General features: G+C 39.1%; 1 protein-coding gene across 5 annotated transcripts in view; it reads right to left on the reverse strand.

Annotated features, from left to right (window-relative positions):
* Positions 1-14,425, reverse strand: part of LOC150087807 (cell adhesion molecule Dscam1-like) — a 228,024-nt gene that overhangs the window by 96,020 nt on the left and 117,579 nt on the right. For all 5 annotated transcript variants that reach the window (XR_016546728.1, XM_090369206.1, XM_090369205.1 and 2 more), the window contains exon 3: positions 463-624. Coding sequence is in view for 4 of the 5 variants with exons in the window: in XM_090369206.1 (XP_090225332.1) it covers positions 463-624 (162 nt within the window). In the remaining variant the exon portion in view is untranslated. The remainder of the gene's footprint in view (positions 1-462; positions 625-14,425) is intronic.

The following is a 14,425-nucleotide window of genomic DNA, read 5'->3' on the forward strand; positions in this document are numbered from 1 at the left end:
AGTCTTAGGTATTTATTACCGGAACAGATGTTTCCCTTGTTTAATCACAAATCGAATTGCTCCTTCTAACGTCCCCCCTCCTTCTCCTTCTACCCGAGAGTTATTTGCTTCTTAAACTGTTTTCTAGTTAATAGAAATGGTTGTAAATCTTGATCGAAGCAAGGGTGACGTCTTGCCTTGTCGCTAGGCTTTAATATCCGTGTTCCATTTGGGTTTCTTTTTTATTTTGTTACCTGAAGGATGTCATAGGTCAAAAGGAGGCGCAACCATTGAAGCGTATTGTCATTTAAAACACCCTGTCACGCTTAAACGTAAAACTAGAATCTTATTGAGTTGATCAGACCTAAGACAATTAAAGATTGGTAAAAATTCGATCGCCACTGGAAACTGAAAATAACCCTTGGCGTTTTTCGGGTGAGTCAGACAGGTTATTGGTATTAAATTTCAGAAGACTCAACTCACCTGTAGCGATGTTCGACATTATTGTAATTCCATCCTCTCTCTCCCAAGTCGTGACCACTACATAATCTCTTACGAAACTGGGCACTTGACATCGGAGGACCGCAGTATTTCCACGAATCACAAATTCATCGTACACCTGCAGTTGGTAGCGTTGGCGGACAACTGAAAAATAAAAGAAACCAACCATATTATTGTGTACACCAAAGATGGTATTGAAATACAGAAGATTATATCAGTTATGGAGATAACAAAATGGACAAGAAATAAAATACTTGAATTCATTATGATTATTGTATAAGGTCCTCTTCAATAGAGACTCCATTTAGTCGATTTGAGGTGGAGGGTTTCCACCTTGTGATGGAAACCAACTCATCGTTCCTCCTTGTTGGCCTCAAGATTACATACCCGACCCAAGTAATGATCGATTTGCTTCTATACGTCATTTCAACATTTACAAATCAGGAATTTTCATCTCCAGACATAACTTGGTTATGCATTCTGATGCACTGCTCGACAAAATTAACAGAACAAAATGTTTTTCATGAATATTTTATTGGGAACAGTGTCACCAAAGGCGAAAATTTGATATAATAGTCATCGTGGCACGCAAATTTCGAGTATCCAATAGAAATTGATCTGCCAATGACCACATCACTTCATTCTTGTTCTTTGGCTTTCTCAGTGGGATAGCTACATCTTCAGTACTCACGATGGCAAGTCATCGTCGTTTAGATGATTCTTTGAGATGGCAGGCCGTGGACGACTAGAAGACGGGAAGTCTCAGGCGGAGGTGGCACATTGGCCTAATGTGTCACGCAGTGTCGTCTGGGCAGTTTCAGGAGACAGGAACATTACAAGAAGAACTGGCCAAGGTCGCTCGAGAACTACGTCAACCAAAACAGACTACTATCTGACAATTGAGTAAGATCTGACCCTACGATGTCCTGTCATCAACTGTCTTTTGAGGTTGCTGCGGACACGTGAAAACATTTCCAACCGATTGTGTTAAGAAGGTTCAATTCAAGTGGACTCTACGCAAGGAAGCCAGTGGTTTGTGCCCCATTAACTCCAAATTCCGCAGAGCTCGTCGAAACTGGTGCCCTGAACATGTGACGTGGAGTTCGGACAAATGGGGTACATTCTGTTTGTCTGCTGAGGCCCATTTTAGCCTACAAATAGATTCTAGGCGCTAATTCATCTGGAGACAACAAGGAATGCGGTACCATCCCTCCAATACCAGAGAAACGGACACTTACAGTGGAGGCGGTGTTCTCTTGTGGGATTGAACAATGATCAACGGCCGCACTTCTCATCATGTTTTTGATAGGAGTACCGTAACTGCGCAGACGTACCGAGAAGAGATCCTCGAATCCTATGTGCGACATTTTATGGATCGGATTGACCCAGATTTTCTTTTCATGCTCGACAATGCCACTGCACATAGAGCTCAAGTGGTGGAGGAATTTCTTGAAACGACTGCCATGGCCAGTACGATCACCACACTTAATCCGATTGAACATGTGTGGGACGCCCTTGGACGTCGCATTACACGCCGATAGCCAACTCCTCGGTCACATTGTGAGCTGCGGTCTGCGCTGGTGGAAGAATGGAATTTGATGCCACAGAATCTTATAGACACTCTTATATCGAGCATGGTTATAGTTGTCAGTCCTGTTTAGCCGTTGGAGGGGATCATATGCTGTACTGATGTCATGTGGCATGTTTTCGAGGATAATGAATCGACTTCTGTAATGTGACCTTTTTGGTAATTCTTATACAACCCCTATAAATGTATGTCCCTTATACCTGTCAGAATTTTCTCTTTGTCTCCTTATTTCATCGTTATTCTATGGTACACCACCATACCTAACTGTTCTGTTAATTTTGTTGAGCAGTGTAGTCTTAGAAATCACTAGCTGAAGAGCATGGTATTACAGTTGAGATAAGAGACAGAAGGCAGAGACATGTTTTTTGACTACAGATTCCCGAGATTTTTAGTAGAATTTTCAATGTACACTGCGCTGCCACTTTATTAGGTACATCCCTGCTGTGGACACAAATTGTTTGTTCCACAACGTTGAAAGCCACATGACTACAGTTGTGGATATAGATGCAGCAGAATAACCATTCTAGTATCAGTAAAGCGTACAAACCGTAGCAAGAATGGAATGGGGAAAAAGGGTGATCTAACGGGCTTCGAACGTGGCATGGTAGTAGGTACAAGACGTGCTGGACAAACCATCTCTGAAACGGCAGTTCTCCTGAACTTTTCACGCACAACAGTTTCAAGTGTGTATCGAGAATGGTGCAACGAACAAAAGACATCCTCTCAACGGCACTCCTGTAGAAGAAAATCGCTTGTTGATGAGAGAGGTCAGAGGAGGATGGCTAGAATTGTGCAAGCAAACAGACGGGCCACGATGTCGCACATCACGTCAGAATGCAACCTTGGTGCGCAGAACAAAATATCGCAACGGACCACTAGTCGCACTTTGTCGCCAATGGGCTACAACAGCCGAGGACCACATCGCTTACATTTGTTATCAATGAAGAACAAGAGAGCACGCCTCCTGTGGGCACAGCAACACCAGCACTGGACTATCGAGGATTGGAAAACAGTTGCTTGGTCTGACGAGTCGAAGTTCCTGGTGCATCATGTTGATGGAAGGCTCAGAATTTGGCGAAAACAACATGAATCCATGGACTCGTCATGTCTGACGACTACTGTGCAAGGTGGTGGGGGCAGTGTTATGGTGTGAGGAATGTTTTCATGGCACAGGTTGAGTCCATTGATACCCACAGATTCACGTCTGAATGCCACATCGTACCTATGCATCGTTGCTGACCAAGTGCATCCGTTCATGTTGACAGTTTATCCTCAGTCAGATGGTTACTTCCAGCAGGATAATGCGCCGGTGCACAAAGCCCGAATCACTATGTAATGGTTCCAGGAACATGCCAATGATTTTTCTTTGCTGCAGTGGCCCGTTCATTCCCTGGATGTCAATCTTATTGAACATCTTTGGGATGAGCTGGAAAGGGCTGTTCGCTGCCGGCCTACACCTCCGTCGAATCTCAAGGAACTGCGTGACACACTCATTTCTGCATGGTACTCCATTCCTGCACAACATTTTTCAGCGTCTTGTTCAATCCATGCCTATACGAATTCAGGCTGTGTTGAAGGCTAAAGAATGCCTAACACGCTACTAGTTAGATGTACCTAATAAAGTGGCAGCACAGTGTACATTCAATTTCAGAATGGGCCATATTTCAGCAAAATTCCATTATCTGTAGTAATTAATGATAAGATTGAAAAATGTGAGTATTTTATAATTAAATTTAATATTTCATTAATAAGGTTTATAGCCCAAATTAATAATAATTGCACTTATAAAATATTCCAATTTTGGACCTTTTCAGTACTTCCAACTTAAGAGTTTAACTTCCTTGACTGAAGTTCATTATCTGGATAATTTTAAATTCAAGACAACAAAATCTATTTTTAATATTTGTCGTTCTGTTATCTCGTGCTTTTAAATTATTAATATCCGGTTTGTAAGTGAGCACGTCAAGCTGATGAAGATTGCAAATAATATTTCGACATTTAAGTTTTAGAGATGAAACTCGTTGAATTAAGAACATTAAAATTTAAATATTTGTTTCTCAAGTAACCAGCTGTCGTGATGATCTGAAGAAGATTTAAGAGGATTTCTCATAAATGATCAAAGCTGAAGCTGGTATTGTCAATTTAATAATTCATCTTAAGAATTATTGTACAGGGGTAGCGTAAGAAATAATCCCTAGATATAAGAGTTTCCATAGCAATCCTCTAATATGACACGATACATTAATGTAAAATGAAAAAAGTTGAATTAAACTGTAATGGGATTGTAAGGCAAGTTATCAGTCAGATGGGATTGGTTTGTTGGGGTTTTAGGCAATATTGCGCTACTTGCACGTGTTCTGTGGTCGATTTTCTGTTTTCTGGATGAAAAACTCGAGTTTTTGGGAGAAAAAAACCATACTATCATCTCCTCAGACCAACTAACTCAGCCACGTTGTGAAAAAGGCCCATAAAAATTCCATCTGTCATCGACGGGACTCGAACTCAGATCTTTTCCACCCGATGTGGGGAGGACAGCGATTATACCAACTGTTCTGCGCACGATGATGGACTCATTTTGTATCTTGAAATTTGCGCGTTGTAACGAGTTTCAACTTGTCGCAACATGTTCGAGTACTCATCTAGATGTAACCTATGGGTTTTCAATTTATCTGCAATTAGTCTAAATTAGCGTGCTTTGAATAGAAGGTCTTTTATGCGTTTCGTCGCATTTTAAAATGAGTTATTTCACTGAGTAGTGAATTCGAATCAAAAACGCAACACACAGTGTGTGTCCAAGACTTTTCAATGGTTGGCAAAGTTTAAAGAGGGCCGCTTGTTTGTGGAAGATGATCCTCGCTCTGCAGCCTTTAAACTTTGAAACTCAACGGATTAAATCGCTCGTGTTCGCGATCAGATCAGGAGTGATCAACATTATAACGAATTATGAATGTATGGTTATGACCCAATGAAAAAGGCTCGGCCTCCTAGTGGAAGGTTTCGTCTTCTCCAAGGCCCAAGCAAGACAACTTCAATCAAATGTTAAAGATTATGTTTATCGTATTTTTTCGTCCAGAGGGCATTGTTCATTATGAACATATCCCGCTGGGTCAAAGAGTGGACCAAGAACGCTTGAAAATAGTTCTACAGCAATTGCGTGCTGCTGTTCGAGAAAAGAAGAGTAGGTTTCAGGGAATTGGCACTTGCATCATGACAACGCCTATGCGCACTCGCCACTTTCCATTCAAGAATTCGTGTTCTATAGTTGATTTTCCTCTTTTCTGGATGACAAAATATATGTGATCAGACAATTGTAGGAGCTCAATGGTGTGAAAAATGAATAGAACCGATCCAAAGAGAGAGATCCTTGGAAATCTCCTCATGTAAACTCATGAGTGCCTGAGAATGAATAATTGACTGTGAGGATATCTGCTAATAAGTGTATATTTGAGTACTTTGTTTAATAATACTTTTCGAGTTGGTCACTCTGTAGGTTCTTCAGCATTGCCTGTACTTCTTGTTTTTTGGGAACCCTTGGTTTTTAGAAAGTTCAAGGTCGGTAATTGCATTGAAAAGAATCTCTTAGTTAGGTTTAACCTATTGAGTAATGAATGTAGCGACAGCTTGGCATGGATTTATCTGCAGAATTCTTAATTCATCTTCCCACTTCCATTCTCGATTCATCTTCCTGTTGAATACCACCTTCTTCCACAGAAGGTGGTTTTCAAGATTTATGACATTAACTTCATTGTACAAGTTGTTCTTTGAATTGGTTACGAGTTACTAACATTTACGTTGAATGGACTGAATGTGGTAGGTGAAACTTAAACCAATATATAAATTTTTAGTAGCAATCTGGATTTTTTGTGCATGTTGTTGGTTTTATAATTTTAGAATAAAAATAAGAAATCCATCGTGGCCTGAACCTATTGGTTGTTGTTATTTTAAGGTTCAGTGTATACTGTCTGCAAATTGCGTGTGTGTTCTGAGACCGACTAACTCGGCCACGTTGTAAAAACGGCCCATAAAAATTCCTTAAGTCATCGACGAGGCTCGAACTCAAATCTTTTCCACCCAGTGTGGGGCGGATGGCGATCCTACCAGCTGCGCTACCCACGAGGGCCCCATTGGTTTAATTCAATGATCAGTTAACTTAGTGAAGAGTACATAAAGTTAATTTTTAGGAAATTTGGTTTTGTGGTTTATCTGGATACCAATATTTTCTTTGTATGAAATTTTATTTTGATCCAATGTAATTTCCATACGTGATTAGATGGATCGATCTTTTGAGTTTTCCTCAATTCCCTAAGTTAACACGGTTCTTTGGTTTAATTGGCCATTGGGACCACTATTTCCCAATGAGACCATGACATGATCTACACCACCGCAGATCCTAAAAGCCATAACATATTCTGAAAATCAGGTGATTTGATTTATTGAAGCCACCTGCTGAATTCTTCAGTTTGAAAATTAATAGAAATTAATACACTGACCTCGATTTTACGATCACCGATTCCACGTTTGTTTGTTTTTTCGATTTTGAATTTTTATCAGTCTCAACGAAATTCTATTTAAAAAATGTGAAATTTTCCTTGGGTTTCTTTCTGTATCCTCAGTCTTACGTAACCCTCTATCCTTAATCTCAATTTATTGGTGGTTCATCACCAGACCAAAAAAAAATTGATAACAAAGGACTATAACATCCAGTACTGCCTACGACACACACAGTTTAAAAACATGGTCTTATTGGGGACTGCTGACAGTAGTTCTCAACTACTACAGCTGTGCCAGTCATATCGAAATCGATACCGCCTTAACCGTTTTAAGTGCTGTTCGCTGTTTGTTGAATCATGCAGCACCGACTGCTAACAGTTGTCAGAGTCCGTCCCTTGCTGTCTTGTATCAATTTTGAATCAGAACATTTTGTTACGCTTTTTATTTATTTCTATTGAATAAGTAATTTGTCATATTCCTAAATGAAATAACAAGATGGCTGGTCGCTGTTATGACTTCAGCAGTGGAATACAACCATTTTTCTAATAGCCTTCGACAGATGTCGCTGAATGCGCTTCTTCAATTAAATTTTATTAATTATATTAAGAAATTTTCACAAAAGTAACTCGACAACTCGTGGCCTAGACTTGCGCTATTTTGAGAACAAGGCTTGGTCTGAAAAGAGTGGTTTGAGAACCATTCTTTTCCTAATGAATATAGTCGCGATTATTGAAGAAGGATTTTGCATTGGACTCTGAGACGTACAATCCCTTCCCTTCGTATGTGCTGTTTCTTGTATTCTTTTGATCTTGTGAACTCATATGACCATGTGGTGGTCCCAGAGTATAAAGAGAAAATTAATTTATTTATTTATGTTGTTACAAATATCGTCTTAAATGTTTACAAATGTAGGTTCAGTCTTCTGTGTTTTAAATGTGGTCCTGTAGAACTACTCCTGTGCTTAAAATGTGGCGCTGGAAAGAGAGAAAACACGAAGGCTTCGTTCCTACGAAGATTTCATATGTTGCGCAGCAGAGTCCCTGGTGGTTGAAACACATTTGATGGCACTAAATTGGTTTTTCAGACTACACAATACTGGAAGCGCTGGTGGAAGCCACGTCCATGGATTCGAGCATTCGCGTTACAACATGGGAAATGAAAAGTTAGATGTTGGTGGACAAACTTTAAAATTTCAGTTTCCAAAGTACTGTAATTCTAAAAATCCACGATGAAAAGTAAAGCTAATGAATGGTATTTATGTAGATTAATAGCTAAGGAATGATAGTTAGGAAATAGTAAAGTTAACTCAATGGTTAATAATCATTATTCCATAATGAAAGACAGCGGATCATTATTTCCTTTATTACGAGATATTTTTGTTAAAATTAATTGTATACTTTAATTTAATTATAAATATATAATAAATAATTTATATTTATGAGGTTTTAGGCACAGGGCTAGTTTGTTGTATTACTAAAGTATTTTTATTTAGGTAAAATAAACCGAAAGATGCATAACAACGTCCTCGTGGGTAGCACAGTTGGTATGATCGCCATCCTCCCCACAACGGGTGAAAAAGACCTCAGTTCGAGTCCCACCGATGACGGATTATGGTCCTTTCCACAACTTGGCTGAGTTAGTTGGTCTCAGTGAATAGTAGCATGGTTTTTCATCCAGCAAATAGAAAATCGACCTCAGCATCTGCTTAATTTACAGACACGGATAATCGAGATTCAACAATGAGCCACCCTCTGTACGATCATTATAGACGATGTTCAATGTCCTAGAACTTTCATCCATCTCGGCATCCTCCTTAATGGTATTCACAGATTCTGTAACTATTGCTTTAATGACGTTCTGTAATTTTAGTGTATTCGCTCTCCCCCAGTTTATGAAGGATACGTAGCGCCCTCATAATCTCCTTCTCTGAAATTATAACCCATTCCTTTGCCTCTAACAATCGACCTCTATTCTTATCATCCAAAATTCGTCAATCACTCAACGCTAAGGGATCCTGTACTGTCAGCCCAATAATGCAATCTAGTTCGTCGGTGATGAGCAGATCTAGAATATTTTCATCACTGATAATCAATCGCAATCCTGGTAAAAATTAACCATTGCAAAGTGAAGCTGGTCCGATAAGACAAGAATGGATTCATTGCAGGCTGCAAGACCTTACGAGAAAGGATGGTGCATGAGGTCCAAGCCACACTTCCATCCTACCTCGTGTAAAAAAGTAATCGAGATCTGTTACACCACATGACTGCACCACTACAGTTGAATCTTGTTAAACGAGTTCCAACGATAACACCTTTCTGATAATCAAAGAGATCACCTGCTTCCAATGACCAAATTCTCTAAGGAGTCCCAAGAAAGCGTACATTTAATTATCTGTTGCGCCAGTTGCAAAACATTTCTAATTTTTTGGCCAGTGAGTGTATGTAATGGCTTTTGATTATCCTGTGTGACTATACACGTTATACTTTACATAATATATACAATAGTTTTGTACATATTTATAATGGGCAACTGCAGAGGAAAAATTTAATGTCTCTGTTCTTGTACATTTTGTTCCTTATCCCTCGCTGCCATTTCTAAAAAAAAAAAGTATAAATTGAGATAATATTTCCGTCCCTTTTATGTGACTGATTTAGATTTTATGCACAAAATGTTCAGTCCAAGCAATAGAAGCAATCAGACAATGAACATCACCATTCTTTGAATCCAAGAATTCCCTGTATTTTGCATACGTTTGCCTTTATTTGATGTAGCGTCTCAAAACACCAAAACGACATCTGGAGGCAATTTCGTATTTGATGTGTTTTCTGGTGATTTTCCGCGAGTACACTCTTTAGAATAACAGAACTGTAAAATCCCCACCTCGTTCTATTTTTAGATATCATCGCATCCCAGCAAGCAATTGCCACACCCGGAATACATCCAATAAGTTCCTCGCTTGATTTATAACTTCACCCACGACAAAGACGAATGGGCAACTACAACGAGCAAGATTACAGATATTTTAGGCTTATCTCTGCTTTCAGGTACGTAATATTTGAAAGAATCCAAAAGCGTGGTCGTTGCATTGACATCGGGTTTACAATCGACGCGTCTCTTATTTTTTATTTCGAATCCGAGACCTGTTAGAGTTTGAGGTCGAAATCAATAAGAAGTGGTGTTTACCATCACTCAATATATGACATAGCAGTTCACGAATGTCCTACTCTGTCTTATACCAGGACAATACAGAGTTATCCTTGTTATACAGTCGGTGCCCAATTTATTAGGAACACGCAATGAGCTTATTGTTCTCACCGAAGTAGAAGGATTCGTGTGAAGTAACAGAAGATGATGGGTTTATTGAACATAATCCCTCTGCCATGATCCAGATTAATCACTACGACATTAAAGAAAATTCTCTAACAGCAAAGGTGGAGGAGTTCGACATTACCTATTAAGTTTGCAAATGATACAAAGGTTGGCAGGGTTGTTAATGATAGTAATGATGGCTACTGCTACAAGATCTGGTAGTTGGTCAGATGGATTGAGAAGTGGCAACTGAAGTTTAACATTGACAAATGCAAGGTACTGTATATGAGTAGAAGTAACCTCAGAGAAACGTACCAATTCTGTGGTACCAGAATTGGTACGTTTTATTGGTGGTTCATCACCAGATCAGATCATGGCAGAGCAGATCATGGAGTCTTGTCAATGATATACAGGAATTTTGCTAGCAGGGAAGAGGAGGTGATTATCCCGTTATACAAGGCAAAGGTCAAGCCACACCTAGAGTTCTATGTACAGGTCTGGAGGCCTCATTTTAGGAAGGATGTAGAGTTGCTTGAGCGTGTACAGAGAAGGGCAACAAGGTTGGTGAGGGAAACGAAGGCGTGCTCTTACCAAGAAAGGCTTAAGTTCTGCAAGAAAGCGTATTAAAACCTTATCTTTAATCCATTATCTTTTTTCTGAGTATTCCTATATTTCTTGTAACGCAGTGTACATAATCTGTCACCTAAGAAGTGTTAATCATTTCTATTTCCCGATCTTTTACACCCTTTAATGATAAAATTTTTCTTTAATATTAACAACGACAGCTTTATAAATCTGTATAGGAAATTGCTCATTAGCTTTTTTTCCCTTTTTTTTTTTTTGTAATATGGCACCAATGTGAATCTTCTCGTAATTTTGTGAACAACTCCATTACAGTTACGTTAATATCATCTTAATGTACAGTATAAGTTTCGTCCCACTCAATTGCTTTAAATGGGACATTAAGCCATTGCCAGTCTGCTCTTTTGATGTAATTGAATTGTATTTTTTTTTTACACTTCCTATCGGTAATTCAAAATTGAATCCTAAATGATTTGATAAGGTTATGAGATCGTTATGAGAACTTCTTTTAGTTTATTGGGAAGTGAAGAGAGTTTTAAACATGCTGAGCAATTCGGAGCTTTTATGTAAACCCTATTAGCAAAAATAATCAGCGAAATCTGAATTGCAAAAGAGTTATGTTTAGAATTTAAAATCCATATTAAAATCCAATCTTCATCGTGTCCAATCTTAATGCGCACGTCTATCGGTGAAATGGGCATGCGCATTAATGAGAAATTCAAAAATTTGAATGCCATTAACATGGAAATACTCGATTGAATTGTTATATTTATAAAGGGAATGAATTGATTATTAAAATTAATAAAAATTGCTTTAAAGAAACGATTTTTGTATATCCTCCCTTATACCCATCTTTTTACCTGTATTTTAACTTTGGAATACTCTTAATTTATTCCCTCCACCCTTAAGTTTACTTTGTTGCTCTGTTTCTAACATAAAATACTTTATGTTAGAAACAGAGGACAATATATTGTCGTTTTTTTGCAATTCTGGTAGTTGACACCTGAAGAGACACTACAGCGAGAGGTGATATACTGGAATAAGTTACGATCCAATCTGTTACAAAATTTCTTCATTTGCAAGACAAGAAGCAAAAAAAATCCAAGGATATGAAAGCCGTATATGGGGAGGGTTGCCCATCAAATGAGACTATGAAAAACTGGAAAAGACAGTTCAGGTGTGAGCGAACAGTGTGCATGATGGCCCAAGAGAAGGAGGACTGATCTCAGCCACAGACCGTGCCATTATGGCTAAAGTGGAACAGTTAGTCCTTGAAGACGCTCGTGTGACTGAATTGTATAACAAATGAAGTGAATATTAGCGATGGGTCTGTTTGCACTATAATGGACCAATTCTTGTGCATGTCTAAGGTGAAGCCCAATGGGTTCCGAGATTGTTGACACCTCCTCAAAAGCTGCACAGGAAAGAGTGTTCTGTACATTTGTTGGAGGTTTGTAGAGAAAGCGTTGATGAATTTTCTGACCGAATTGTGACAATGGATGGACGCTGGATACATCACTATCACCCAGACCAAAACAGATGAGAAAACAATGGAAACATTCATCTTCATCAACCGCCAAGGTTCAGTTGATAGCCAACAAGCTCACGTTGTTAGTCTTCTGGGACTCTAAAGATATCATCCTCACAGATTATTCTCCAAAAGGCAACTTCATCACTGGGGAGTAAACAAAAACTTCTTGGGAAAGCTAAGAGAGGCTATGAAGCTTAACAGATGCTTTGGTAATCTGCAGCACTCGCCTTATTCTTCAGACCTCTCACCATCAGACTTCTTCTTCCCTAAAATTAAGAAACCGTTAGGGGGGGCTGCAGATTTCGGACTGATGAGCAGGTAAGTAATGAAGTGATAGCCTGATTTTCTGCTCAAAGCTACGAGTTCTATTCAAGTGGCTTGAAAGAACTTATCCACAGAAGGGAAAAAGGTGTAGATGGACATAGAAAAGGATGAAACCGCCAGCCAAGTTGCAAATCCCTAACTCAAATGTTTCTAAGTGAGGGTAAATACTTATTGGCCACTCGTGTAGAGAAGATTCCACCATCTCTTTTGGGAAACAAGAGTGTAGATCCTTGATAAAGCTTCATATAATTCTTCTTTCTTTTATTGATAGATATTTCTGCGCGAAATGGGCCATTATGAATCAACCCGAGTGTCTGTTATTAGCACCGCCAACCATTCAACGCTCATGTGACCTTTGACAGTCGTCGAAATGATTCCCAGTCCTCGACAAAACATTTTTACGAGGATGTCGAATAATCTCGAATGAGCGTTGGAATGTGTGCGCAATGTTACCGGAGGAATGAAAGACTCCTTTAACGCTATAAACAGCAAAGATATTTTGCATTTCTTAACAAAAGGGAGGACAGCAAGATGCCATTTTTACCGCCTCCTGGCAGCCCTCGAGGCTCGCTGGTGAGTGAGCAGTTTACATTTTTATGACACGCATATCTCCCAGTAAAATAAGTGCGTAAACAACCCTCTACAATGGCCTCTTTGAAAGTGTCCCCGCATTCCTTTTCTTAGAGATAGTGAGCATTTTCGAGCTTCTTTCACAACACATGCCACTGGCAGTTCGGCTTCAAGTGTCGAAGGGACCGCTAAGTCGCAGAGCGAGCGGAGTTGCGGATTACGGTGGGTTCCCAACGAAAGCGGAAGACATAAGAGACCAGTTCTTATATCGCGATACATCTCAATGCTTATCGGATAGCCTGTCCTTCGCAGCTGTTGCGCGAATTTGGAGTGTGGCCCCCTTTGGCCCCTTCTCCGGGCGTGTGTCTCGCGTAATCTCGTCATCTTAGGAGCATTTGCACGTGCAGAGACTCGAACTAGTGAAGAAAGTTGTGTTCTATTGATTTGGCGAAGAAATAAGTTTAAGAAGGTGAACCCAACGTCTTAAGTATTTGGAAGAAAATCAACTAGTGCTTATGAAGAGGGAAACAAAACGGTCCTTTCTCTTTGCGCATGCCCTTAAAGAGATCTCACAACAGTTTTAAGACCGCTCTCAGAGACTTAAACATTTCCAAAAATTTTATTCTTATTATTCTGGAAAAAAATGAAAAATGTACAGGGTGTACCACAAAAAAGTTCCACCTTTCGTTTGAATCAAGACTATATAAGTCAGACATTTTCACGCCTTAACAATGCTTAGAACGTTTGGATTGTCACGCCTTTTATTAAAATGAAAGGTTACCAATATCCTCTTCATATTGCACATTGATGTCATTCTTCACCGGTAAAATAGATAAAGCATCCTTATCCACTATATCACGCGACCATCAGAAACGTATTTGTTCTGTTCTCCATAAGACAAGTTGAAGAAGAACTCTCTTCAAGAGAAAAGAAGAAACTGTCTTCAAAATGACTTTTCCTTTCTTAAAGATGTCACAGTGTGATTTTTATCATTTAGTGTTTGACACCTGCTGAAATGAGAGACATCTAACGGTAGATTTAGCCTTTCCGTTAGAGGTCTCTATTAAATTGGACATGCCTAATATTTTTAAGGCTCAATGAAGGCCGATAAGGAAACACATTAGGTTACAAGAAGATAACAGGCGAGCGTTATGGTAGAAAATGTAATTTTTGGGGACCCTTACTGGCTGATAAGGTTCTCCGATTTTTGGAGAAAAGCTTGAAAAATTAATGGACAAAATATTTCCACTGGGAGCCTGGAAAGAGAAGTTATGACAGTGTTGGAGAGTTAAGAAGACTATAAATGGAAATAGTTGCCAAGAGGCATTCCTGTTTTAATTTAGTATCAAACCAAATCTCACGTATTCATTGAAAACTGGTTGGTTTTCAGTGTCTAAAAGACGTTTTCTTATTTTTTATTAAGAATTTTCTTGGTTTTTTTTTATCTTCAATGTAGATCAAAAGAGAGACGAAATTTCTACTAGAACCTGGATTTCACTTCCTAAAACAGACAAACCAACATTTAGATCACAATAAATAGGCTATAAGAA

The sequence above is a fragment of the Mastigoproctus giganteus genome, chromosome 3, assembly GCF_048544385.1.
Source record: "Mastigoproctus giganteus isolate SK-2022 chromosome 3, ASM4854438v1, whole genome shotgun sequence".
Taxonomy (NCBI): Eukaryota; Metazoa; Arthropoda; class Arachnida; order Uropygi; family Thelyphonidae; genus Mastigoproctus; species Mastigoproctus giganteus.